This window comes from Oncorhynchus keta, unplaced genomic scaffold (assembly GCF_023373465.1).
Source record: "Oncorhynchus keta strain PuntledgeMale-10-30-2019 unplaced genomic scaffold, Oket_V2 Un_contig_27657_pilon_pilon, whole genome shotgun sequence".
NCBI classification, from domain to species: Eukaryota; Metazoa; Chordata; class Actinopteri; order Salmoniformes; family Salmonidae; genus Oncorhynchus; species Oncorhynchus keta.
Window position 1 is genome coordinate 16,366 of NW_026285639.1, and position 27,159 is coordinate 43,524.

At 53.2% G+C, this 27,159-nt stretch overlaps 1 protein-coding gene across 1 annotated transcript in view; it reads right to left on the minus strand.

Annotated features, from left to right (window-relative positions):
• LOC127922917 (LIM and calponin homology domains-containing protein 1-like) overlaps positions 1-27,159 on the minus strand; it is a 58,322-nt gene that overhangs the window by 16,342 nt on the left and 14,821 nt on the right. Inside the window, exons 2-4 of the mRNA XM_052506920.1 lie at positions 25,559-25,629; positions 25,301-25,370; positions 21,368-21,474 (exon numbers count right to left, since the gene is read on the minus strand). Coding sequence (XP_052362880.1) covers positions 21,368-21,474; positions 25,301-25,370; positions 25,559-25,629 — 248 coding nt within the window. The remainder of the gene's footprint in view (positions 1-21,367; positions 21,475-25,300; positions 25,371-25,558; positions 25,630-27,159) is intronic.

Consider the following 27,159-nt stretch of genomic DNA (forward strand, 5'->3'; position numbering starts at 1 on the left):
ACAGTTCAGGCCTTGATAGGGAGAGGAGGGGTTTCTGAGGACAGTTCAGGCCTTGATAGGGAGAGGAGGGTTTCTGAGGGACAGTTCAGGCCTTGATAGGAGGAAGGGTTTCTGAGGGACAGTTCAGGCCTTGATAGGGAGAGGAGGGGTTTCTGAGGGACATTTCAGGCCTTGATAGGGAGAGGAGGGTTTCTGAGGGACAGTTCAGGCCTTGATAGGGAGGAAGGGTTTCTGAGGGACAGTTCAGGCCTTGATAGGGAGAGGAGGGGTTTCTGAGGACAGTTCAGGCCTTGATAGGGAGAGGAGGGGGTTTCTGAGGGACATTTCAGGCCTTGATAGGGAGAGGAAGGGTTTCTGAGGACAGTTCAGGCCTTGATAGGGAGAGGAGGGTTTCTGAGGGACAGTTCAGGCCTTGATAGGGAGAGGAGGGGTTTCTGAGGGACAGTTCAGGCCTTGATAGGAGAGGAGGGGTTTCTGAGGGACAGTTCAGGCCTTGATAGGGAGAGGAAGGGTTTCTGAGGACAGTTCAGGCCTTGATAGGGAGAGGAGGGTTTCTGAGGGACAGTTCAGGCCTTGATAGGGAGAGGAGGGGTTTCTGAGGACAGTTCAGGCCTTGATAGGGAGAGGAGGGTTTCTGAGGACAGTTCAGGCCTTGATAGGGAGAGGAGGGTTTCTGAGGACAGTTCAGGCCTTGATAGGGAGAGGAGGGTTTCTGAGGACAGTTCAGGCCTTGATAGGGAGAGGAGGGTTTCTGAGGGACAGTTCAGGCCTTGATAGGGAGAGGAAGGGTTTCTGAGGGACAGTTCAGGCCTTGATAGGGAGAGGAGGGGTTTCTGAGGGACAGTTCAGGCCTTGATAGGGAGAGGAAGGGTTTCTGAGGGACAGTTCAGGCCTTGATAGGGAGGAGGGGTTTCTGAGGGACAGTTCAGGCCTTGATAGGGAGAGGAAGGGTTTCTGAGGGACAGTTCAGGCCTTGATAGGGGAGAGGAGGGTTTCTGAGGGACAGTTCAGGCCTTGATAGGAGAGGAGGGGTTTCTGAGGGACAGTTCAGGCCTTGATAGGGAGAGGAGGGTTTCTGAGGGACAGTTCAGGCCTTGATAGGAGAGGAGGGTTTCTGAGGGACAGTTCAGGCCTTGATAGGGAGAGGAGGGTTTCTGAGGGACAGTTCAGGCCTTGATAGGGAGAGGAGGGGTTTCTGAGGGACAGTTCAGGCCTTGATAGGGAGAGGAAGGGTTTCTGAGGGACAGTTCAGGCCTTGATAGGGAGAGGAGGGTTTCTGAGGGACAGTTCAGGCCTTGATAGGGAGAGGAAGGGTTTCTGAGGGACAGTTCAGGCCTTGATAGGGAGAGGAGGGGTTTTGAGGACAGTTCAGGCCTGATAGGGGACAGGGTTTCTGAGGACAGTTCAGGCCTTGATAGGGAGAGGAGGGTTTCTGAGGGACAGTTCAGGCCTTGATAGGGAGAGGAGGGTTTCTGAGGGACAGTTCAGGCCTTGATAGGGAGAGGAGGGGTTTCTGAGGGACAGTTCAGGCCTTGATAGGGAGAGGAGGGTTTCTGAGGGACAGTTCAGGCCTTGATAGGGAGAGGAAGGGTTTCTGAGGGACAGTTCAGGCCTTGATAGGGAGAGGAGGGGTTTCTGAGGGACAGTTCAGGCCTTGATAGGAGAGGAGGGTTTCTGAGGGACAGTTCAGGCCTTGATAGGGAGAGGAGGGTTTCTGAGGGACAGTTCAGGCCTTGATAGGGAGAGGAAGGGTTTCTGAGGGACAGTTCAGGCCTTGATAGGGAGAGGAGGGGTTTCTGAGGACAGTTCAGGCCTTGATAGGGAGAGGAAGGGTTTCTGAGGGACAGTTCAGGCCTTGATAGGGAGAGGAGGGTTTCTGAGGGACAGTTCAGGCCTTGATAGGGAGAGGAGGGGTTTCTGAGGGACAGTTCAGGCCTGATGATAGGGGAGGCCTTGAGGAGAGGAGGGTTTCTGAGGGACATTTCAGGCCTTGATAGGGAGAGGAGGGGTTTCTGAGGGACAGTTCAGGCCTTGATAGGAGAGGAAGGGTTTCTGAGGGACAGTTCAGGCCTTGATAGGGAGAGGAGGGGTTTCTGAGGACAGTTCAGGCCTTGATAGGGAGAGGAGGGTTTCTGAGGACAGTTCAGGCCTTGATAGGGAGAGGAAGGGTTTCTGAGGACAGTTCAGGCCTTGATAGGGAGAGGAGGGGTTTCTGAGGGACAGTTCAGGCCTTGATAGGGAGAGGAGGGTTTCTGAGGGACAGTTTTCTGATAGGGAGAGGAGGGTTTCTGAGGGACAGTTCAGGCCTTGATAGGGAGAGGAAGGGTTTCTGAGGGACAGTTCAGGCCTTGATAGGGAGAGGAGGGTTTCTGAGGGACAGTTCAGGCCTTGATAGGGAGAGGAGGGTTTCTGAGGACAGTTCAGGCCTTGATAGGGAGAGGAGGGGTTTCTGAGGACAGTTCAGGCCTTGATAGGGAGAGGAGGGTTTCTGAGGGACAGTTCAGGCCTTGATAGGGAGAGGAGGGTTTCTGAGGGACAGTTCAGGCCTTGATAGGGAGAGGAGGGGTTTCTGAGGGACAGTTCAGGCCTTGATAGGGAGAGGAGGGTTTCTGAGGGACAGTTCAGGCCTTGATAGGGAGAGGAGGGGTTTCTGAGGGACAGTTCAGGCCTTGATAGGGAGAGGAGGGGTTTCTGAGGGACAGTTCAGGCCTTGATAGGAGAGGAGGGTTTCTGAGGGACAGTTCAGGCCTTGATAGGGAGGAGGTTTCTGAGGGACAGTTCAGGCCTTGATAGGAGAGAGAGGGTTTCTGAGGGACAGTTCAGGCCTTGATAGGAGAGGAAGGGTTTCTGAGGACAGTTCAGGCCTTGATAGGGAGAGGAGGGTTTCTGAGGGACAGTTCAGGCCTTGATAGGGAGAGGAGGGGTTTCTGAGGGACAGTTCAGGCCTTGATAGGGAGAGGAAGGGTTTCTGAGGACAGTTCAGGCCTTGATAGGAGGAGGGTTTCTGAGGGACAGTTCAGGCCTTGATAGGGAGAGGAAGGGTTTCTGAGGGACAGTTCAGGCCTTGATAGGAGAGGAGGGTTTCTGAGGGACAGTTCAGGCCTTGATAGGGAGAGGAGGGGTTTCTGAGGACAGTTCAGGCCTTGATAGGGGAGAGGAGGGTTTCTGAGGGACAGTTCAGGCCTTGATAGGGAGAGGAGGGTTTCTGAGGGACAGTTCAGGCCTTGATAGGGAGAGGAGGGGTTTCTGAGGGACAGTTCAGGCCTTGATAGGGAGAGGAGGGGTTTCTGAGGACAGTTCAGGCCTTGATAGGGAGAGGAGGGTTTCTGAGGGACAGTTCAGGCCTTGATAGGGAGAGGAGGGTTTCTGAGGACAGTTCAGGCCTTGATAGGGAGAGGAGGGGTTTCTGAGGGACAGTTCAGGCCTTGATAGGGAGAGGAAGGGTTTCTGAGGGACAGTTCAGGCCTTGATAGGGAGAGGAGGGGTTTCTGAGGACAGTTCAGGCCTTGATAGGGAGAGGAGGGGTTTCTGAGGGACAGTTCAGGCCTTGATAGGGAGAGGAAGGGTTTCTGAGGACAGTTCAGGCCTTGATAGGGGAGAGGAGGGTTTCTGAGGACAGTTCAGGCCTTGATAGGAGAGGAGGTTTCTGAGGACAGTTCAGGCCTTGATAGGGAGAGGAGGGTTTCTGAGGGACAGTTCAGGCCTTGATAGGGAGAGGAGGGGTTTCTGAGGGACATTTCAGGCCTTGATAGGAGAGGAGGGGGTTTTTGAGGGACAGTTCAGGCCTTGATAGGGAGAGGAGGGTTTCTGAGGACATTTCAGGCCTTGATAGGGAGAGGAGAGGGTTTCTGAGGACAGTTCAGGCCTTGATAGGAGGGGGGTTTCTGAGGACATTCAGGCCTTGATAGGGAGAGGAAGGGTTTCTGAGGGACAGTTCAGGCCTTGATAGAGAGAGGAGGGTTTCTGAGGGACAGTTCAGGCCTTGATAGGGAGAGGAGGGGTTTCTGAGGACAGTTCAGGCCTTGATAGGGAGAGAGGGTTTCTGAGGGACAGTTCAGGCCTTGATAGGGAGAGGAGGGGTTTCTGAGGGACAGTTCAGGCCTTGATAGGGAGAGGAGGGGTTTCTGAGGGACAGTTCAGGCCTTGATAGGGAGAGGAAGGGTTTCTGAGGACAGTTCAGGCCTTGATAGGGAGAGGAGGGGTTTCTGAGGGACAGTTCAGGCCTTGATAGGGAGAGGAGGTTTCTGAGGGACAGTTCAGGCCCCTGATAGGGAGAGGAAGGGTTTCTGAGGGACAGTTCAGGCCTTGATAGGGAGAGGAGGGTTTCTGAGGGACAGTTCAGGCCTTGATAGGGAGAGGAGGGGTTTCTGAGGGACAGTTCAGGCCTTGATAGGGAGGAGGGTTTCTGAGGACAGTTCAGGTTTCTGAGGGACATTTCAGGCCTTGATAGGGAGAGGAGGGTTTTCTGAGGGACAGTTCAGGCCTTGATAGGGAGAGGAGGGTTTCTGAGGGACAGTTCAGGCCTTGATAGGGAGAGGAGGGTTTCTTGAGGGACAGTTCAGGCCTTGATAGGGAGAGGAAGGGTTTCTGAGGGACAGTTCAGGCCTTGATAGGGAGAGGAGGGGTTTCTGAGGGACATTTCAGGCCTTGATAGGGAGAGGAAGGGTTTCTGAGGGACAGTTCAGGCCTTGATAGGGAGGAGGGTTTCTGAGGGACAGTTCAGGCCTTGATAGGGAGAGGAGGGGTTTCTGAGGGACAGTTCAGGCCTTGATAGGAGAGGAAGGGTTTCTGAGGGACAGTTCAGGCCTTGATAGGGAGAGGAGGGTTTCTGAGGACAGTTCAGGCCTTGATAGGGAGAGGAGGGTTTCTGAGGGACAGTTCAGGCCTTGATAGGGAGAGGAAGGGTTTCTGAGGGACAGTTCAGGCCTTGATAGGGAGAGGAGGGGTTTCTGAGGACAGTTCAGGCCTTGATAGGGAGAGGAGGGGTTTCTGAGGACAGTTCAGGCCTTGATAGGGAGGAGGGTTTCTAGAGGACAGTTCAGGCCTTGATAGGGAGAGGAGGGGTTTCTGAGGGACAGTTCAGGCCTTGATAGGGAGAGGAGGGGTTTCTGAGGACAGTTCAGGCCTTGATAGGGAGAGGAGGGTTTCTGAGGGACAGTTCAGGCCTTGATAGAGAGGAAGGGTTTCTGAGGACAGTTCAGGCCTTGATAGGGAGGAGGAGGGTTTCTGAGGACAGTTCAGGCCTTGATAGGGAGGAGGAGGGGTTTCTGAGGACATTTCAGGCCTTGATAGGGAGAGGAAGGGTTTCTGAGGGACAGTTCAGGCCTTGATAGGGAGAGGAGGGTTTCTGAGGGACAGTTCAGGCCTTGATAGGGAGAGGAGGGTTTCTGAGGACAGTTCAGGCCTTGATAGGAGGAATTTCTGAGGGACAGTTCAGGCCTTGATAGGGAGAGGAGGGGTTTCTGAGGGACATTTCAGGCCTTGATAGGGAGAGGAGGGTTTCTGAGGACAGTTCAGGCCTTGATGAGGGACAGTTCAGGAGGAGGGGGTTTCTGAGGGACAGTTCAGGCCTTGATAGGGAGAGGAGGGGTTTCTGAGGACAGTTCAGGCCTTGATAGGGAGAGGGGGTTTCTGAGGGACAGTTCAGGCCTTGATAGGGAGAGGAGGGGTTTCTGAGGGTTTTGATAGGGAGAGGAGGGTTTCTGAGGGACAGTTCAGGCCTTGATAGGGAGAGGAGGGTTTCTGAGGGACAGTTCAGGCCTTGATAGGGAGAGGAGGGTTTCTGAGGGACAGTTCAGGCCTTGATAGGGAGAGGAGGGTTTCTGAGGGACAGTTCAGGCCTTGATAGGAGAGGAGGGGTTTCTGAGGACAGTTCAGGCCTTGATAGGGAGAGGAGGGGTTTCTGAGGGACAGTTCAGGCCTTGATAGGGAGAGGAGGGGTTTCTGAGGGACAGTTCAGGCCTTGATAGGGAGGAGGGGGAGGGTTTCTGAGGGACAGTTCAGGCCTTGATAGGGAGAGGAAGGGTTTCTGAGGGTTTCTGAGGACAGTTCAGGCCTTGATAGGAGGGAGGGAGGGTTTCTGAGGGACAGTTCAGGCCTTGATAGGGAGAGGAGGGTTTCTGAGGACAGTTCAGGCCTTGATAGGGAGAGGGGTTTCTGAGGGACAGTTCAGGCCTTGATAGGGAGAGGAGGGTTTCTGAGGGACAGTTCAGGCCTTGATAGGGAGAGGAGGGGTTTCTGAGGGACAGTTCAGGCCTTGATAGGGAGAGGAGGGTTTCTGAGGACAGTTCAGGCCTTGATAGGGAGAGGAGGGTTTCAGTTCAGGCCTGATAGGACAGGAGGGGTTTCTGAGGGACAGGCCTTGATAGGGAGAGGAGGGGTTTCTGAGGGACAGTTCAGGCCTTGATAGGGAGAGGAGGGTTTCTGAGGGACAGTTCAGGCCTTGATAGGGAGAGGAGGGTTTCTGAGGGACAGTTCAGGCCTTGATAGGGAGGAGGGGTTTCTGAGGACAGTTCAGGCCTGATAGGAGAGGAGGGTTTCTGAGGACAGTTCAGGCCTTGATAGGAGAGGAGGGTTTCTGAGGGACAGTTCAGGCCTTGATAGGGAGAGGAGGGGTTTCTGAGGGACAGTTCAGGCCTTGATAGGGGAGAGGAGGGTTTCTGAGGGACAGTTCAGGCCTTGATAGGAGAGGAGGGGTTTCTGAGGGACAGTTCAGGCCTTGATAGGGAGAGGAGGGGTTTCTGAGGGACAGTTCAGGCCTTGATAGGGAGAGGAGGGTTTCTGAGGGACAGTTCAGGCCTTGATAGGAGAGGAGGGTTTCTGAGGACAGTTCAGGTTTAGGAGAGGAAGGGTTTCTGAGGGACAGTTCAGGCCTTGATAGGAGGGAGGGTTTCTGAGGGACAGTTCAGGCCTTGATAGGAGAGGAGGGTTTCTGAGGGACAGTTCAGGCCTTGATAGGGAGAGGAGGGTTTCTGAGGACAGTTCAGGCCTTGATAGGGAGAGGAGGGTTTCTGAGGGACAGTTCAGGCCTTGATAGGGAGAGGAGGGTTTCTGAGGACAGTTCAGGCCTTGATAGGGAGAGGAAGGGTTTCTGAGGGACAGTTCAGGCCTTGATAGGGAGAGGAGGGTTTCTGAGGGACAGTTCAGGCCTTGATAGGGAGAGGAGGGGTTTCTGAGGGACAGTTCAGGCCTTGATAGGGAGAGGAGGGTTTCTGAGGGACAGTTCAGGCCTTGATAGGAGAGGAGGGGTTTCTGAGGGACAGTTCAGGCCTTGATAGGGAGAGAGGGGTTTCTGAGGGGACATTTCAGGCCTTGATAGGAGAGGAGGGTTTCTGAGGACAGTTCAGGCCTTGATAGGGAGAGGAGGGGTTTCTGAGGGACAGTTCAGGCCTTGATAGGGAGAGGGGGGTTTCTGAGGGACATTTCAGGCCTTGATAGGGAGAGGAGGGTTTCTGAGGGACAGTTCAGGCCTTGATAGGGAGAGGAGGGGTTTCTGAGGAGGTTCAGGCCTTGATAGGAGAGGAGGGTTTCTGAGGGACAGTTCAGGCCTTGATAGGGAGAGGAGGGTTTCTGAGGACAGTTCAGGCCTTGATAGGGAGAGGAGGGGTTTCTGAGGGACAGTTCAGGCCTTGATAGGAGAGGAGGGGTTTCTGAGGGACAGTTCAGGCCTTGATAGGGAGAGGAGGGGTTTCTGAGGGACAGTTCAGGCCTTGATAGGAGAGGAGGGGTTTCTGAGGGACAGTTCAGGCCTTGATAGGGAGAGGGTTTCTGAGGGACAGGGCCTTGATAGGGAGAGAGAAGGGTTTCTGAGGACAGTTCAGGCCTTGATAGGGAGAGGAGGGGTTTCTGAGAGGGACAGTTCAGGCCTTGATAGGGAGAGGAAGGGTTTCTGAGGGGACAGTTCAGGCCTTGATAGGGAGAGGAGGGGGAGGGACAGGGCCTTGATCTGAGGGACAGTTCAGGCCTTGATAGGAGAGGAGGGGGAGGGACAGTTCAGGCCTTGATAGGGAGAGGAGGGGTTTCTGAGGGACAGTTCAGGCCTTGATAGGAGAGGAGGGTTTCTGAGGGACAGTTCAGGCCTTGATAGGGAGAGGAGGGTTTCTGAGGGACAGTTCAGGCCTTGATAGGGAGAGGAGGGGTTTCTGAGGGACAGTTCAGGCCTTGATAGGGAGAGGAGGGTTTCTGAGGGACAGTTCAGGCCTTGATAGGGAGAGGAGGGGTTTCTGAGGGACAGTTCAGGCCTTGATAGGAGAGGAGGGCTCTCTGAGGGACAGTTCAGGGCCTTGATAGGAGAGGAGGGTTTCTGAGGGACATTCAGGCCTTGATAGGGAGAGAAGGGTTTCTGAGGGGACAGGACAGTTCAGGCCTTGATAGGGAGAGGAGGGTTTCTGAGGGACAGTTCAGGCCTTGATAGGGAGAGGAAGGGTTTCTGAGGGACAGTTCAGGCCTTGATAGGGAGAGGAGGGGTTTCTGAGGACAGTTCAGGCCTTGATAGGGAGAGGAGGGTTTCTGAGGGACAGTTCAGGCCTTGATAGGGAGAGGAGGGGTTTCTGAGGACAGTTCAGGCCTTGATAGGGAGAGGAGGGGTTTCTGAGGGACAGTTCAGGCCTTGATAGGGAGAGGAGGGGGGGACAGTTCTGATAGGGACAGGGTTCAGGCCTTGATAGGGAGAGGAGGGTTTCTGAGGACAGTTTCAGGCCTTGATAGGGAGAGGAGGGGTTTCTGAGGGACATTTCAGGCCTTGATAGGGAGAGGAAGGGTTTCTGAGGGACAGTTCAGGCCTTGATAGGGAGAGGAGGGTTTCTGAGGACAGTTCAGGCCTTGATAGGGAGAGGAGGGGTTTCTGAGGGACAGTTCAGGCCTTGATAGGGAGAGGAGGGTTTCTGAGGGACAGTTTCAGGCCTTGATAGGGTTTCTGAGGGACAGTTCAGGCCTTGATAGGAGAGGAAGGGTTTCTGAGGACAGTTCAGGCCTTGATAGGGAGAGGGAGGGTTCAGGCCTTGAGGGACAGGACAGTTCAGGCCTTGATAGGGAGAGGAGGGTTTCTGAGGACAGTTCAGGCCTTGATAGGGAGAGGAGGGTTTCTGAGGGACAGTTCAGGCCTTGATAGGGAGAGGAGGGGTTTCTGAGGGACAGTTCAGGCCTTGATAGGGAGAGGAGGGTTTCTGAGGGACAGTTCAGGCCTGATAGGGAGAGGAGGGGTTTCTGAGGGACAGTTCAGGCCTTGATAGGAGAGGAGGGTTTCTGAGGACAGTTCAGGCCTTGATTTCTGAGGACAGTTCAGGCCTTGATAGGAGAGGAGGGTTTCTGAGGACAGTTCAGGCCTTGATAGGGAGAGGAGGGATTTCTGAGGGACAGTTCAGGCCTTGATAGGGAGAGGAGGGGTTTCTGAGGGACAGTTCAGGCCTTGATAGGGGAGGGTTTCTGAGGGACAGTTCAGGCCTTGATAGGGAGGAAGAGGTTTCTGAGGGACAGTTCAGGCCTGATAGGGAGAGGAAGGGTTTCTGAGGACAGTTCAGGCCTTGATAGGGAGAGGAGGGGTTTCTGAGGGACAGTTCAGGCCTTGATAGGGAGGAGGGGTTTCTGAGGACAGTTCAGGCCTTGATAGGAGGAAGGGTTTCTGAGGGACAGTTCAGGCCTTGATAGGGAGAGGAGGGTTTCTGAGGGACAGTTCAGGCCTTGATAGGGAGAGGAGGGTTTCTGAGGGACATTTCAGGCCTTGATAGGAGACAGGGTTTCTGAGGACAGTTCAGGCCTGATAGGGAGAGGAGGGTTTCTGAGGGACAGTTCAGGCCTTGATAGGGAGAGGAGGGGTTTCTGAGGGACAGTTCAGGCCTTGATAGGGAGAGGAGGGGTTCTGAGGGACATTTCTGATAGGGACTGAGGACAGTTCAGGCCTTGATAGGGAGAGGAAGGGTTTCTGAGGGACAGTTCAGGCCTTGATAGGGAGAGGAGGGGTTTCTGAGGGACAGTTCAGGCCTTGATAGGGAGAGGAGGGTTTCTGAGGGACAGTTCAGGCCTTGATAGGGAGAGGAAGGGTTTCTGAGGGACAGTTCAGGCCTTGATAGGGAGAGGAAGGGTTTCTGAGGGACAGTTCAGGCCTTGATAGGGAGAGGAGGGGTTTCTGAGGGACAGTTCAGGCCTTGATAGGGAGAGGAGGGGTTTCTGAGGACAGTTCAGGCCTTGATAGGGAGAGGAGGGTTTCTGAGGACAGTTCAGGCCTTGATAGGGAGAGGAAGGGTTTCTGAGGACAGTTCAGGCCTTGATAGGGAGAGGAGGGTTTCTGAGGGACAGTTCAGGCCTTGATAGGAGAGGAGGGGTTTCCTGAGGACAGTTCAGGCCTTGATAGGAGAGGAAGGGTTTCTGAGGACAGTTCAGGCCTTGATAGGAGAGGAGAGTTTCTGAGGGGTTCAGGCCTTGAGGGAGACAGGGTTTCAGGACCTGATAGGAGAGGAAGGGTTTCTGAGGGACAGTTCAGGCCTTGATAGGGAGAGGAGGGTTTCTGAGGACAGTTCAGGCCTTGATAGGAGAGGAGGGGTTTCTGAGGGACAGTTCAGGCCTTGATAGGGGAGAGGAGGGTTTCTGAGGGACAGTTCAGGCCTTGATAGGGAGAGGAGGGTTTCTGAGGGACAGTTCAGGCCTTGATAGGGAGAGGAAGGGTTTCTGAGGGACATTTCAGGCCTTGATAGGGAGAGGAGGGTTTCTGAGGGACAGTTCAGGCCTTGATAGGGAGAGGAGGGGTTTCTGAGGGACAGTTCAGGCCTTGATAGGGAGAGGAAGGGTTTCTGAGGGACAGTTCAGGCCTTGATAGGGAGAGGAGGGTTTCTGAGGGACAGTTCAGGCCTTGATAGGGAGAGGAGGGGTTTCTGAGGGACAGTTCAGGCCTTGATAGGGAGAGGAGGGTTTCTGAGGGACAGTTCAGGCCTTGATAGGGAGAGGAGGGGTTTCTGAGGACAGTTCAGGCCTTGATAGGGAGAGGAGGGGTTTCTGAGGGACAGTTCAGGCCTTGATAGGGAGAGGAGGGGTTTCTGAGGGACAGTTCAGGCCTTGATAGGGAGAGGAGGAGGGTTTCTGAGGGACAGTTCAGGCCTTGATAGGGAGAGGAGGGTTTCTGAGGGACAGTTCAGGCCTTGATAGGGAGAGGAGGGTTTCTGAGGGACAGTTCAGGCCTTGATAGGGAGAGGAGGGGTTTCTGAGGGACAGTTCAGGCCTTGATAGGGAGAGGAGGGTTTCTGAGGACAGTTCAGGCCTTGATAGGGAGAGGAGGGGTTTCTGAGGACAGTTCAGGCCTTGATAGGGAGAGGAGGGGTTTCTGAGGACAGTTCAGGCCTTGATAGGGAGAAGGGTTTCTGAGGACAGTTCAGGCCTTGATAGGGAGAGGAGGGTTTCTGAGGACAGTTCAGGCCTTGATAGGGAGAGGAGGGGTTTCTGAGGACAGTTCAGGCCTTGATAGGAGAGGAGGGTTTCTGAGGGACAGTTCAGGCCTTGATAGGGAGAGGAGGGGTTTCTGAGGGACAGTTCAGGCCTTGATAGGAGAGGAGGGTTTCTGAGGACAGTTCAGGCCTTGATAGGGAGAGGAGGGGTTTCTGAGGGACAGTTCAGGCCTTGATAGGGAGAGGAGGGGTTTCTGAGGGACAGTTCAGGCCTTGATAGGGAGAGGAGGGTTTCTGAGGGACAGTTCAGGCCTTGATAGGGAGAGGAGGGTTTCTGAGGGACAGTTCAGGCCTTGATAGGGAGAGGAAGGGTTTCTGAGGGACAGTTCAGGCCTTGATAGGAGAGGAGGGTTTCTGAGGGACATTTCAGGCCTTGATAGGGAGAGGAGGGTTTCTGAGGGACATTTCAGGCCTTGATAGGAGGAGGAGGGGTTTCTGAGGGACAGTTCAGGCCTTGATAGGGAGAGGAAGGGTTTCTGAGGGACAGTTCAGGCCTTGATAGGGAGAGGAGGGGTTTCTGAGGGACAGTTCAGGCCTTGATAGGGAGAGGAGGGTTTCTGAGGACAGTTCAGGCCTTGATAGGGAGAGGAAGGGTTTCTGAGGGACAGTTCAGGCCTTGATAGGGAGGAGGGTTTCTGAGGGACAGTTTTGATGAGGGTTTCTGAGGGACAGTTCAGGCCTTGATAGGGAGAGGAGGGTTTCTGAGGGACAGTTCAGGCCTTGATAGGGAGAGGAGGGGTTTCTGAGGACAGTTCAGGCCTTGATAGGGAGAGGAGGGGTTTCTGAGGACAGTTCAGGCCTTGATAGGGAGAGGAAGGGTTTCTGAGGACAGTTCAGGCCTTGATAGGGAGAGGAGGGGTTTCTGAGGACAGTTCAGGCCTTGATAGGGAGAGGAAGGGTTTCTGAGGACATTTTCAGGGACAGGGGTTTCTGAGGGACAGTTCAGGCCTTAATAGGAGAGGAAGGGTTTCTGAGGACAGTTCAGGCCTTGATAGGAGAGGAGGGTTTCTGAGGGACAGTTGCCTTGATAGGGAGGAAGGGTTTCTGAGGACAGTTCAGGCCTTGATAGGGAGAGGAGGGTTTCTGAGGACAGTTCAGGCCTTGATAGGAGAGGAGGGTTTCTGAGGGACAGTTCAGGCCTTGATAGGGAGAGGGTTTCTGAGGACAGTTCAGGCCTTGATAGGGAGAGGAGGGGTTTCTGAGGGACAGTTCAGGCCTTGATAGGGAGAGGAGGGGTTTCTGAGGGACAGTTCAGGCCTTGATAGGGAGAGGAAGGGTTTCTGAGGGACAGTTCAGGCCTTGATAGGGAGAGGAGGGTTTCTGAGGGACAGTTCAGGCCTTGATAGGGAGAGGAGGGTTTCTGAGGGACAGTTCAGGCCTTGATAGGGAGAGGAAGGGTTTCTGAGGACAGTTCAGGCCCTGATAGGGAGAGGAGGGTTTCTGAGGGACAGTTCAGGCCTTGATAGGAGAGGAGGGGTTTCTGAGGACAGTTCAGGCCTTGATAGGAGAGGAGGGTTTCTGAGGACAGTTCAGGCCTTGATAGGAGAGGGAGGGTTTCTGAGGACAGTTCAGGCCTTGATAGGGAGAGGAGGGGTTTCTGAGGGACAGTTCAGGCCTTGATAGGGAGAGGAAGGGTTTCTGAGGACAGTTCAGGCCTGATAGGGAGAGGAGGGTTTCTGAGGGACAGTTCAGGCCTTGATAGGGAGAGGAGGGTTTCTGAGGACAGTTCAGGCCTTGATAGGAGAGGAGGGGTTTCTGAGGGACAGTTCAGGCCTTGATAGGGAGAGGAAGGGTTTCTGAGGACAGTTCAGGCCTTGATAGGGAGAGGAGGGGTTTCTGAGGGACAGTTCAGGCCTTGATAGGGAGAGGAGGGGTTTCTGAGGGACAGTTCAGGCCTTGATAGGGAGAGGAGGGGTTTCTGAGGGACAGTTCAGGCCTTGATAGGGAGAGGAGGGGTTTCTGAGGGACAGTTCAGGCCTTGATAGGGAGAGGAAGGGTTTCTGAGGGACAGTTCAGGCCTTGATAGGGAGAGGAGGGTTTCTGAGGGACAGTTCAGGCCTTGATAGGGAGAGGAGGGTTTCTGAGGGACAGTTCAGGCCTTGATAGGGAGAGGAGGGTTTCTGAGGGACAGTTCAGGCCTTGATAGGAGAGGAAGGGTTTCTGAGGGACAGTTCAGGCCTTGATAGGGAGAGGAGGGTTTTGAGGGACAGTTCTGATAGGAGAGGAGGGTTTCTGAGGCCTTGATAGGGAGAGGAGGGTTTCTGAGGGACAGTTCAGGCCTTGATAGGAGGAAGGGTTTCTGAGGACAGTTCAGGCCTTGATAGGGAGAGGAAGGGTTTCTGAGGGACAGTTCAGGCCTTGATAGGGAGAGGAGGGGTTTCTGAGGGACAGTTCAGGCCTTGATAGGGAGAGGAGGGTTTCTGAGGGACAGTTCAGGCCTTGATAGGAGAGGAGGGTTTCTGAGGGACAGTTCAGGCCTTGATAGGGAGAGGAGGGTTTCTGAGGGACAGTTCAGGCCTTGATAGGGAGAGGAGGGTTTCTGAGGGACAGTTCAGGCCTTGATAGGAGAGGAAGGGTTTCTGAGGGACAGTTCAGGCCTTGATAGGGAGAGGAGGGTTTCTGAGGGACAGTTCAGGCCTTGATAGGGAGAGGAAGGGTTTCTGAGGGACAGTTCAGGCCTTGATGGGGAGAGGAGGGGTTTCTGAGGGACAGTTCAGGCCTTGATAGGGAGAGGAAGGGTTTCTGAGGGACAGTTCAGGCCTTGATAGGGAGAGGAGGGGTTCTGAGGACAGTTCAGGCCTTGATAGGGAGAGGAGGGTTTCTGAGGGACAGTTCAGGCCTTGATAGGGAGAGGAGGGTTTCTGAGGGACAGTTCAGGCCTTGATAGGGAGAGGAGGGTTTCTGAGGGACAGTTCAGGCCTTGATAGGGAGAGGAGGGGTTTCTGAGGGACAGTTCAGGCCTTGATAGGGAGAGGAGGGGTTTCTAGGGACAGTTCAGGCCTTGATAGGGAGGAGGGTTTCTGAGGACAGTTCAGGCCTTGATAGGGAGAGGAAGGGTTTCTGAGGGACAGTTCAGGCCTTGATAGGGAGAGGAGGGTTTCTGAGGGACAGTTCAGGCCTTGATAGGAGAGGAAGGGTTTCTGAGGGACAGGGACAGTTCAGGCCTTGATAGGGAGAGGAGGGTTTCTGAGGGACAGTTCAGGCCTTGATAGGGAGAGGAGGGTTTCTGAGGGACAGTTCAGGCCTTGATAGGGAGAGGAGGGGTTTCTGAGGGACAGTTCAGGCCTTGATAGGGGAGGGGGGTTTCTGAGGGACAGTTCAGGCCTTGATAGGAGAGGAGGGTTTCTGAGGACAGTTCAGGCCTTGATAGGGAGAGGAGGGTTTCTGAGGACAGTTCAGGCCTTGATAGGGAGGAAGGGTTTCTGAGGACAGTTCAGGCCTTGATAGGGAGAGGAGGGTTTCTGAGGACAGTTCAGGCCTTGATAGGAGAGGAGGGTTTCTGAGGGACAGTTCAGGCCTTGATAGGGAGGGAGGGAGAGGGAGGGCCTTGATAGGGAGAGGAGGGTTTCTGAGGGACAGTTCAGGCCTTGATAGGAGAGGAGGGTTTCTGAGGGACAGTTCAGGCCTTGATAGGGAGAGGAGGGTTTCTGAGGACAGTTCAGGCCTTGATAGGGAGAGGAGGGTTTCTGAGGGACAGTTCAGGCCTTGATAGGGAGAGGAGGGGTTTCTGAGGGACAGTTCAGGCCTTGATAGGGAGAGGAGGGTTTCTGAGGACAGTTCAGGCCTTGATAGGGAGAGGAGGGTTTCTGAGGACAGTTCAGGCCTTGATAGAGGGGAGTCTCAGGTTTCTGAGGACAGTTCAGGCCTTGATAGGGAGAGGAAGGGTTTCTGAGGGACAGTTCAGGCCTTGATAGGGAGAGGAGGGGTTTCTGAGGGACAGTTCAGGCCTTGATAGGGAGAGGAGGGTTTCTGAGGACAGTTCAGGCCTTGATAGGGAGAGGAGGGTTTCTGAGGGACAGTTCAGGCCTTGATAGGAGAGGAAGGGTTTCTGAGGGACAGTTCAGGCCTTGATAGGGAGAGGAGGGTTTCTGAGGGACAGTTCAGGCCTTGATAGGGAGAGGAGGGTTTCTGAGGGACAGTTCAGGCCTGATAGGGAGAGGAGGGGTTTCTGAGGGACAGTTCAGGCCTTGATAGGGAGAGGAAGGGTTTCTGAGGGACAGTTCAGGCCTTGATAGGGAGAGGAGGGTTTCTGAGGACAGTTCAGGCCTTGATAGGGAGAGGAGGGTTTCTGAGGGACAGTTCAGGCCTTGATAGGGAGAGGAGGGTTTCTGAGGGACAGTTCAGGCCTTGATAGGAGAGGAGGGTTTCTGAGGACAGTTCAGGCCTTGATAGGGAGAGGAGGGTTTCTGAGGGACAGTTCAGGCCTTGATAGGAGAGGAAGGGTTTCTGAGGGACAGTTCAGGCCTTGATAGGAGAGGAGGGTTTCTGAGGGACATTTCAGGCCTTGATAGGGAGAGGAGGGGTTTCTGAGGGACAGTTCAGGCCTTGATAGGGAGAGGAGGGTTTCTGAGGACAGTTCAGGCCTTGATAGGGAGAGGAGGGGTTTCTGAGGGACAGTTCAGGCCTTGATAGGAGAGGAGGGGTTTCTGAGGGACAGTTCAGGCCTTGATAGGGAGAGGAAGGGTTTCTGAGGGACAGTTCAGGCCTTGATAGGGAGAGGAGGGTTTCTGAGGGACAGTTCAGGCCTTGATAGGGAGAGGAGGGTTTCTGAGGGACAGTTCAGGCCTGATAGGGAGAGGAGGGTTTCTGAGGACAGTTCAGGCCTTGATAGGGAGAGGAGGGTTTCTGAGGGACAGTTCAGGCCTTGATAGGGAGAGGAGGGTTTCTGAGGGACAGTTCAGGCCTTGATAGGGAGAGGAGGGGTTTCTGAGGGACAGTTCAGGCCTTGATAGGGAGAGGAGGGGTTTCTGAGGACAGTTCAGGCCTTGATAGGGAGAGGAGGGTTTCTGAGGGACAGTTCAGGCCTTGATAGGGAGAGGAGGGTTTCTGAGGGACAGTTCAGGCCTTGATAGGAGAGGAGGGGTTTCTGAGGGACAGTTCAGGCCTTGATAGGGAGAGGAAGGGTTTCTGAGGGACAGTTCAGGCCTTGATAGGGAGAGGAGGGTTTCTGAGGGACAGTTCAGGCCTTGATAGGGAGAGGAGGGTTTCTGAGGGACAGTTCAGGCCTTGATAGGGAGAGGAAGGGTTTCTGAGGACAGTTCAGGCCTTGATAGGAGAGGAGGGTTTCTGAGGGACAGTTCAGGCCTTGATAGGAGAGGAGGGTTTCTGAGGGACAGTTCAGGCCTTGATAGGAGAGGAAGGGTTTCTGAGGGACAGTTCAGGCCTGATAGAAGGAAAAGAGGACAGTTCAGGCCTTGATAGGGAGAGGAGGGGGTTCAGGCCTGAGGGACAGTTCAGGCCTTGATAGGGAGAGGAGGGGTTTCTTTCTTGATAGGGAGAGGAGGGACAGTTCAGGCCTTGATAGGAGAGGAGGGTTTCTGAGGGACAGTTCAGGCCTTGATAGGAGAGGAGGGTTTCTGAGGACAGTTCAGGCCTTGATAGGAGAGGAGGGTTTCTGAGGGACAGTTCAGGCCTTGATAGGGAGAGGAGGGTTTCTGAGGGACAGTTCAGGCCTTGATAGGAGAGGAGGGGTTTCTGAGGACAGTTCAGGCCTTGATAGGGAGAGGAGGGTTTCTGAGGGACAGTTCAGGCCTTGATAGGGAGGAAGGGTTTCTGAGGACAGTTCAGGCCTTGATAGGGAGAGGAGGGTTTCTGAGGGACAGTTCAGGCCTTGATAGGAGAGGAGGGGTTTCTGAGGGACAGTTCAGGCCTTGATAGGGAGAGGAGGGGTTTCTGAGGGACAGTTCAGGCCTTGATAGGGAGAGGAGGGTTTCTGAGGGACAGTTCAGGCCTTGATAGGGAGAGGAGGGTTTCTGAGGGACAGTTCAGGCCTTGATAGGAGAGGAGGGTTTCTGAGGGACAGTTCAGGCCTTGATAGGGAGAGAAGGGTTTCTGAGGGGTTCAGGCCTTGATAGGAGAGGAGGGTTTCTGAGGACAGTTCAGGCCTTGATGGGGAGAGAGGGTTTCTGAGGGACAGTTCAGGCCTTGATAGGGAAGGAGGGTTTCTGAGGGACAGTTCAGGCCTTGATAGGAGAGGAGGGTTTCTGAGGGACAGTTCAGGCCTTGATAGGGAGAGGAGGGTTTCTGAGGGACAGTTCAGGCCTTGATAGGGGAGGAGGGTTTCTGAGGGACAGTTCAGGCCTTGATAGGGAGAGGAAGGGTTTCTGAGGGACAGTTCAGGCCTTGATAGGGAGGAAGGGTTTCTGAGGGACAGTTCAGGCCTTGATAGGGAGAGGAGGGGTTTCTGAGGGACAGTTCAGGCCTTGATAGGAGAGGAGGGGTTTCTGAGGGACAGTTCAGGCCTTGATAGGGAGAGGAGGGGTTTCTGAGGGACAGTTCAGGCCTTGATAGGAGAGGAGGGGTTTCTGAGGGACAGTTCAGGCCTTGATAGGGAGGAGGAGGAAGGGTTTCTGAGGACAGTTCAGGCCTTGATAGGGAGAGGAGGGGTTTCTGAGGACAGTTCAGGCCTTGATAGGAGAGGAAGGGTTTCTGAGGACAGTTCAGGCCTTGATAGGGAGAGGAGGGTTTCTGAGGGACAGTTCAGGCCTTGATAGGGAGAGGAGGGTTTCTGAGGACAGTTCAGGCCTTGATAGGAGAGGAGGGTTTCTGAGGGACAGTTCAGGCCTTGATAGGGAGAGGAGGGTTTCTGAGGGACAGTTCAGGCCTTGATAGGAGAGGAAGGGTTTCTGAGGGACAGTTCAGGCCTTGATAGGGAGGAGGGTTTCTGAGGACAGTTCAGGCCTTGATAGGGAGAGGAAGGGTTTCTGAGGGACAGTTCAGGCCTTGATAGGGAGAGGAGGGTTTCTGAGGGACAGTTCAGGCCTTGATAGGGAGGAAGGGTTTCTGAGGGACAGTTCAGGCCTTGATAGGGAGAGGAGGGGTTTCTGAGGACAGTTCAGGCCTTGATAGGAGAGGAGGGTTTCTGAGGACAGTTCAGGCCTTGATAGGAGAGGAGGGTTTCTGAGGACAGTTCAGGCCTTGATAGGGAGAGGAGGGGTTTCTGAGGGACAGTTCAGGCCTTGATAGGGAGAGGAAGGGTTTCTGAGGGACAGTTCAGGCCTTGATAGGGAGAGGAGGGTTTCTGAGGGACAGTTCAGGCCTTGATAGGAGAGGAGGGTTTCTGAGGGACAGTTCAGGCCTTGATAGGGAGAGGAGGGGTTTCTGAGGACAGTTCAGGCCTGATAGAGAGGAAGGGTTTCTGGAGAGACAGTTCAGGCCTTGATAGGAGAGAGGAGGGTTTCTGAGGGACAGTTCAGGCCTTGATAGGGAGAGGAGGGGTTTCTGAGGGACAGTTCAGGCCTTGATAGGGAGAGGAGGGGTTTCTGAGGGACAGTTCAGGCCTTGATAGGGAGAGGAAGGGTTTCTGAGGGACAGTTCAGGCCTTGATAGGGAGAGGAGGGGTTTCTGAGGGACAGTTCAGGCCTTGATAGGGAGAGGAGGGGTTTCTGAGGGACAGTTCAGGCCTTGATAGGGAGAGGAAGGGTTTCTGAGGGACAGTTCAGGCCTTGATAGGGAGAGGAAGGGTTTCTGAGGGACAGTTCAGGCCTTGATAGGGAGAGGAAGGGTTTCTGAGGGACAGTTCAGGCCTTGATAGGGAGAGGAGGGTTTCTGAGGGACAGTTCAGGCCTTGATAGGGAGAGGAGGGGTTTCTGAGGACAGTTCAGGCCTTGATAGGGAGAAGGGTTTCTGAGGACAGTTCAGGCCTTGATAGGGAGAGGAGGGGTTTCTGAGGGACAGTTCAGGCCTTGATAGGGAGAGGAGGGGTTTCTGAGGACAGTTCAGGCCTTGATAGGGAGAGGAGGGTTTCTGAGGGACAGTTCAGGCCTTGATAGGAGAGGAAGGGCTCTGAGGGACAGTTCAGGCCTTGATAGGGAGAGGAGGGGTTTCTGAGGGACAGTTCAGGCCTTGATAGGGAGAGGGGGTTTCTGAGGGACAGTTCAGGCCTTGATAGGGAGAGGAGGGGTTTCTGAGGGACAGTTCAGGCCTTGATAGGGAGGAGGAGGGTTCTGAGGACAGTTCAGGCCTTGATAGGGAGAGGAGGGTTTCTGAGGACAGTTCAGGCCTTGATAGGGAGAGGAGGGTTTCTGAGGGACAGTTCAGGCCTTGATAGGGAGAGGAGGGTTTCTGAGGGACAGTTCAGGCCTTGATAGGGAGAGGAGGGGTTTCTGAGGGACAGTTCAGGCCTTGATAGGAGAGGAAGGGTTTCTGAGGGACAGTTCAGGCCTTGATAGGGAGAGGAGGGGTTTCTGAGGACAGTTCAGGCCTGATAGGGAGAGGAGGGTTTCTGAGGGACAGTTCAGGCCTTGATAGGGAGAGGAGGGTTTCTGAGGACAGTTCAGGCCTTGATAGGGAGAGGAGGGGTTTCTGAGGGACAGTTCAGGCCTTGATAGGGAGAGGAGGGTTTCTGAGGGACAGTTCAGGCCTTGATAGGGAGAGGAGGGGTTTCTGAGGGACATTTCAGACCTTGATAGGGAGAGGAGGGTTTCTGAGGGACAGTTCAGGCCTTGATAGGGAGAGGAGGGTTTCTGAGGGACAGTTCAGGCCTTGATAGGGAGAGGAGGGTTTCTGAGGGACAGTTCAGGCCTTGATAGGGAGAGGAAGGGTTTCAGTTCAGGCCTTGATAGGGACAGGGTTTCTGAGGGACAGTTTCAGGCCTTGATAGGGAGGGAGGGTTTCTGAGGGACAGTTCAGGCCTTGATAGGGAGAGGAGGGGTTTCTGAGGACAGTTCAGGCCTTGATAGGGAGAGGAGGGGTTTCTGAGGGACAGTTCAGGCCTTGATAGGGAGAGGAGGGTTTCTGAGGGACAGTTCAGGCCTTAATAGGGAGAGGAGGGGATTTTCTGAGGGACAGTTCAGTCCATTGATAGGAGAGGGAGGGGTTTCTGAGGACAGTTCAGGCCTTGATAGGGAGAGGAGGGGTTTCTGAGGGACAGTTCAGGCCTTGATAGGAGAGGAGGTTTCTGAGGGACAGTTCAGGCCTTGATAGGGAGAGGAAGGGTTTCTGAGGGACAGTTCAGGCATTGATAGGGAGAGGAAGGGTTTCTGAGGGACAGTTCAGGCCTTGATAGGGAGAGGAGGGGTTTCTGAGGGACAGTTCAGGCCTTGATAGGGAGAGGAGGGTTTCTGAGGACAGTTCAGGCCTTGATAGGGAGAGGAGGGGTTTCTGAGGGACAGTTCAGGCCTTGATAGGAGAGGAGGGGTTTCTGAGGGACAGTTCAGGCCTTGATAGGGAGAGGAAGGGTTTCTGAGGGACAGTTCAGGCCTTGATAGGGGAGAGGAGGGTTTCTGAGGGACAGTTCAGGCCTTGATAGGGAGAGGAGGGTTTCTGAGGACAGTTCAGGCCTTGATAGGGAGAGGAGGGGTTTCTGAGGGGACAGGACAGTTCAGGCCTTGATAGGGAGAGGGGGTCTGAGGGACAGTTCAGGCCTGATAGGGAGAGGAGGGGTTTCTGAGGGACATTTCAGGCCTTGATAGGGAGAGGAGGGTTTCTGAGGGACAGTTCAGGCATTGATAGGAGGAAGGGTTTCTGAGGGACAGTTCAGGCCTTGATAGGGAGAGGAGGGTTTCTGAGGGACAGTTCAGGCCTTGATAGGGAGAGGAGGGGTTTCTGAGGGACAGTTCAGGCCTTGATAGGGAGAGGAGGGGTTTCTGAGGGACAGTTCAGGCCTTGATAGGGAGAGGAAGGGTTTCTGAGGGACAGTTCAGGCCTTGATAGGGGCCTAGTTATATACTGTGTATATTTATATATACGCACGCACACACGTTTCTCTCTCTAACCTGAGGTTGGCTTGTATGGAGGTGTCCTGAAGGTCTCCCGGATTAAAGAGCTGGGAACCTTTCAGACCCAACTCCTCACAGCCTCTGAGGAACACTGACAGGTTGTCCTGGGGATGGGGGAGGAGGGAGAGGAATGGGGAGGGAGGGGGGAGGAGGGAGAGGAATGGGGAGGGAGGGGGGAGGAGGGAGAGGAATGGGGAGGGAGGGGGAGGAGGGAGAGGGATGGGGGAGGAGGGAGAGGAATGGGGAGGGAGGGGGGAGGAGGGGAGGGAGGGGGGGAGGAGGGAGAGGAATGGGGAGGGATGGGGGAGGAGGGAGAGGAATGAGGGAGGGGGATGGGGGAGAGGAATGGGGAGAGGAATGGGGAGGGAGGGGGAGGAGGGAGAGGGGATGGGGATGGGGAGGGGGAGGAGGAATGGGGAGGGAGGGGGGAGGGAGGGGGAGGAGAGGGATGGGGGAGGGAGGGGGAGGAGGGAGAGGGATGGGGGAGGGAGGGGGAGGAGGAGAGGAATGGGGAGGGAGGGGGGAGGAGGGAGAGGAATGGGGAGGGAGGGGGAGGAATAGGGAGGGAGGGAGAGGGAGGCATGGGGAGGGATGGGGAGGGGGGAGAGGAATAGGGAGGGGAGGGAGAGGAATGGGAGGGAGGGGGGGGAGGGAGAGGCATGGGGAGGGAGGATGGGGAGAGGAATGGGGAGGGAGGAGGGAGAGGAATGGGGGAGGGAGGAGGGAGAGGAATGGGGAGGGAGGGAGAGGAATAGGGAGGGAGGGAGAGGAATGGGAGGGAGGGGGGGAGGGAGAGGCATGGGGAGGGGAGGAGGGAGAGGAATGAGGAGGGAGAGGGAATGGGAGGGGGGGAGGGAGAGAGGAAAAGAGAGTAGAGGTTTAGTTTATTTAGTATTGCAGTAGTAGTGTAGCAGTATAGCAGTAGTATTGTAGTAATATAGTAGTATAATACTGGACCAGTCCAGCAATGAGCATAGGCAACACTATTAGTGGGAGGGGGCTGTGCTTTTGGCAAAGTGGGTGGGGTTATATCCTTCCTGTTTGGCCCTGGGAGGGGGTGTCCAACACTATTAGTGTGGGGGGCTGTGCTTTGGCAAAGTGGGTGGGGTTATATCCTTCCTGTTTGGCCCTGGGGGGGGTGTCCAACACTATTAGTGTGGGGGCTGTGCTTTGGCAAAGTGGGTGGGGTTATATCCTTCCTGTTTGGCCCTGGGAGGAGGGGGGTGTCCAACACTATTAGTGTGGGGGCTGTGCTGGGGCAAAGAGAGGTGGGGCTATATCCTTCCTGTTTGGCCCTGTCCGGGGTGTCCAACATTATTAGTGAGGGGGCTGTGCTTTGGCAAAGTGGGGTGGGGTTATATCCTTCCTGTTTGGCCCTGTCCGGGGGTGTCCAACACTATTAGTGTGGGGGGTGTAGCAGTTGGGCAAAGTGGGTGGGGTTATATCCTTCCTGTTTGCCCAGTCCAGGGGGTGTCCAACACTATTAGTGTGGGGGCTGTGCTTTGGCAAAGTGGGTGGGGTTATATCCTTCCTGTTTGGCCCTGTCCGGGGGTGTCCAACACTCTAGTGGTGGGGGCTGTCTTTTGGCAAAGTGGGTGGGGTTATATCCTTCCTGTTTGGCCCTGTCCGGGGTGTCCTCAGATGGGGCCACAGTGTCTCCTGAACCTCCTGTCTCAGCCTCCAGTATTTATGCTGCAGTAGTTTATGTGTCGGGGCGAGGGTCAGTTTGTTATATCTGGAGTACTTCTCCTGTGTGAATCTAAGTGTGCGTCTCTCTAATTCTCTCCTCCTTTCTTTCTTTCTCTCTCGGAGGACCTGGAGCCCTAGGACCCTGAGCCCTAGGACCATGTCCCAGGACTACCTGACCCATGATGACCTGACCTTGCTGTCCCCAGTCCACCTGACCGTGCTGCTGCTCCAGTTTCAACTGTTCTGCCTTACTATTATTCGACCATGCTGGTCATTTATGAACATTTTAACATCTTGGTCATGTTCTGTTATAATCTCCACCCGGCACAGCCAGAAGAGGACTGGCCACCCCACATAGCCTGGTTCCCTGGTTTCTTCCTAGGTTTTGGCCTTTCTAGGGAGTTTTTCCTAGCCACTGTGCTTCTACACCTGCATTGCTTGCTGTTTGGGGTTTTAGGCTGGGCTCTGCACAGCACCTTGAGATATCAGCTGATGTACGGAAGGGCTATATAAATACATTTGATTGGATTTAGTGTAGCATTAGCGCAATATTAGTGCAGTATTATGTTAGCATTAGCACAGTATTAGTGTAGTATTAGTGCAGTATTGGTGTAGTATTAGTGTAGTATTAGTGTCGAATTAGTGTGTAGCATTAGTGTGGTATTAGTGCAGTAGCCGTGTTGTATTCATGGCATCAGTGTAGTACCAGTAGCATTAGTGGCATTAGTGCAGTAGCAGTGCTTGTATCCGTGTGGCATCAGTGCAGCACCAGTGCAGTACAGCGCAGCAGCAGTGCATCCGCCGCAGCACAGCAACACAGCAGCATCCAGTGCAGCACCAGCAGCATTAGTGCAGTATTGGCACAGCAGCACAGCAGCACAGTGCAGCATCAGTGCAGCACAGCGCAGTAGCATTAGCAGCATTATCAGTGCAGTAGCGCGCACAGTAATGGCACAGTGCAGTATTAGCAGCATTTGCGCAATAGCAGCAGCAGTGCAGCATTCAGTGTAATATTAGTACAATATTAGTGCAGCATTAGCAGCACGTGTAGCAGCACAAGCGCAGCATTCATAACATTAGCAAGCATGAGCAGTATCAGTGTAGCATTAGTGTACCATTATTAGGCAGTATTGGTGTAGTATTAATGCAGTATTAGTAACAGCATTGGTGTAGTATTAGTGCAGTATTAGTACAGTATGAGTGCAGTAGCAGTGGTTAGCACAGTGTAGTATTGAAGTGGCATTCAGAGCCTGGTTCCTCTCTACCCAGTACAGCCTAGTTATTGGTTAGGTAACATTAGTATATAGACTACTCTTCAGAGCCTGGACCCAGACCCTAGTTATTGGGTAACATTAGTATAGTACCAGAAGACTGGCCACTCTTCAGAGCCTGGTTCCTCTCTACCCAGTACAGCCTAGTTATTGGTTAGGTAACATTAGTATAGTACCAGAAGACTGGCCACTCTTCAGAGCCTGGTTCCTCTCTACCCAGTACAGCCTAGTTATTGGTTAGGTAACATTAGTATAGTACCAGAAGACTGGCTACTCTTCAGAGCCTGGTTCCTCTCTACCCAGTACAGCCTAGTTATTGGTTAGCCTAGTTAATATTAGTATAGTACCAGAAGACTGGCTACTCTTCAGAGCCTGGTTCCTCTCTACCCAGTACAGCCTAGTTATTGGTTAGGTAACATTAGTATAGTACCAGAAGACTGGCCACTCTTTCAGAGCCTGGTTCCTCTCTACCCAGTACAGCCTAGTTATTGGTTAGGTAATATTAGTATAGTACCATAAGACTGGCCACTCTTCAGAGCCTGGTTCCTCTCTACCCAGTACAGCCTAGTTATTGGTTAGGTAACATTAGTATAGTACCAGAAGAGTGGCTACTCTTCAGAGCCTGGTTCCTCTCTACCCAGTACAGCCTAGTTATTGGTTAGGTAACATTAGTATAGTACCAGAAGAGTGGCTACTCTTCAGAGCCTGGTTCCTCTCTACCCAGTACAGCCTAGTTATTGGTTAGGTAATATTAGTATAGTACCAGAAGACTGGCTACTCTTCAGAGCCTGGTTCGTCTCTACGTTTGTTCTTAGGTCCCTGCCTTTCTAGGGAGTTTTCCCTAGCCTCCGTGCCTCTACATCTGCATTGCTTGCTGTTTGTAGTTTTAGGCTGGGTTTCTGTACAGCACTTTGTGACATCGGCTGACGTAGAATGGTGTTTCTAAACCATTTGATTTAGTGGTACTGACCAGTCCAGCGATGGGCGAGGGTAGTCTGTTGATTTTCTGGACCAAACCTGGTCTGATGGAACACAGTAACCTGGAAGAGACACAGACAAATACTTCACTACACTCAGTATGTATGTGTGTGTGTGTGTGTGTGTGTGTGTGTGTGTGTGTGTGTGTGTGTGTGTGTGTGTGTGTGTGTGTGTGTGTGTTTAATGAGAGACAGTGGAACAGCAGAGGATTGTGGGGATTTCAAAGGCGGAAGTGAGGTCACAGACTCACTCGCAGAGCAGGATCCCGTTCTCCAGGCCGCTCCGGAAGTCCTTCTCACCGAAACTTTTTCCCGTCACCTCCTGGGGAGAACACACATCATCACGGTTCTATAGAGGTTCTAACCAGGTTATAAAAAGGTTCTAAAGAGGTTCTAGCCAGGTTCTAGCCAGGTTCTAAATAGGTTCTAACCAGATTCTAAAGAGTTTCTAGCCAGGTTCTAGACAGGTTCTAAAGAGGTTCTAGCCAGGTTCTAAAAAGGTTCTAAAAAGGTTCAAACAAGGTTATAAAGAGGTTCTAACCGGCTTCTAAAATGTTCTAGAGGTTCAAACACAGTTCTAAAGAGGTTCAAACAAGGTTATAAAGAGGTTCTAACCAGGTTCTAAAGAGGTTCTAACCAGGTTATAAAGAGGATCTAACCAGGTTATAAAGAGGATCTAACCAGGTTATAAAGAGGGTTCTAACCAGGTTCTAGCAAGGTTCTAACCAGGTTCTAGCGAGGTTCTAACCAGCTTATAAAGAGGTTCTAACCAGGTTATAAAGATGATCTAGCCAGCTTAAAAGAGGTACTAAAGAGGTTCTAGCCAGGTTCTAAAGAGGTTCAAACAAGGTTATAAATAGGTTCTAACCAGGTTATAAAGAGGTTCTAGCCAGGTTCTAAAAGGGTTCTAAAAAGGTTCTAAAGAGGTTCAAACCAGGTTCTAAAGAGGTTCTAACCAGGTTCTAAGTCCAGGTTAAAAAAAGGAACCAGGTTATAAAGAGGTTCTAACCAGGCTAAAAATGGTTCTAACCAGGTTGTAAAGAGGTTCTAAAGGTTCCAGGTTATAAACGAGGTTCTAACCAGGTTATAAAGACTGTTCAACCAGCCATAGGTTCTAAAGAGGTTCTAACCAGGTTATAAAGAGGTTCAAACCAGGTTATAAAGAGGTTCTAACCAGGTTATAAAGAGGTTCTAACCAGGTTATAAAGAGGTTCTAACCAGGTTATAAAGAGGTTCTAGCCAGGTTATAAAGAGGTTCAAACCAGGTTATAAAGAGGTTCTAACCAGGTTATAAAAAGAGGTTATGTTCTAACAGGTTATAAAGAGGTTCTAACCAGGTTATAAAGAGGTTCTAACCAGGTTATAAAGAGTGTTCTAACCAGGTTATAAAGAGGTTCTAACCAGGTTTTAAAGAGGTTCTAGCCAGGATCTAACCAGGTTATAAAGAGGTTCTAACCAGGTTTTTAAAACTGGGTTTAGCCATACCCTGTCTTTTCTCTGTAAATGCACAGTCATTATTGGCACCAGCATAACATTGTACATTTGCTTAACAGCATTGATGCTATAATTAAGCAGTAAGGCACTGAGGATGTGAATATGGCTTAGGCTGTTCTTGGGCACACGCAACGTGGAGTGCCTTGATAGCATCAGCCGTTAACCGTGAGTTTATTGCCACATACCACAAACCGAGGTGCCTTATTGCTATCATAAACTGGTTACCAACGAATTAGAAAAGTAAAATATGTTTTGTCAAACCGTTGTATACCACGGCTAACAGTCAATCAGCGTGAGACATTGTTGTAGGCTCCAACCACCCAGTTTATCATGTATTTTACAGTAATATTTCATTCAA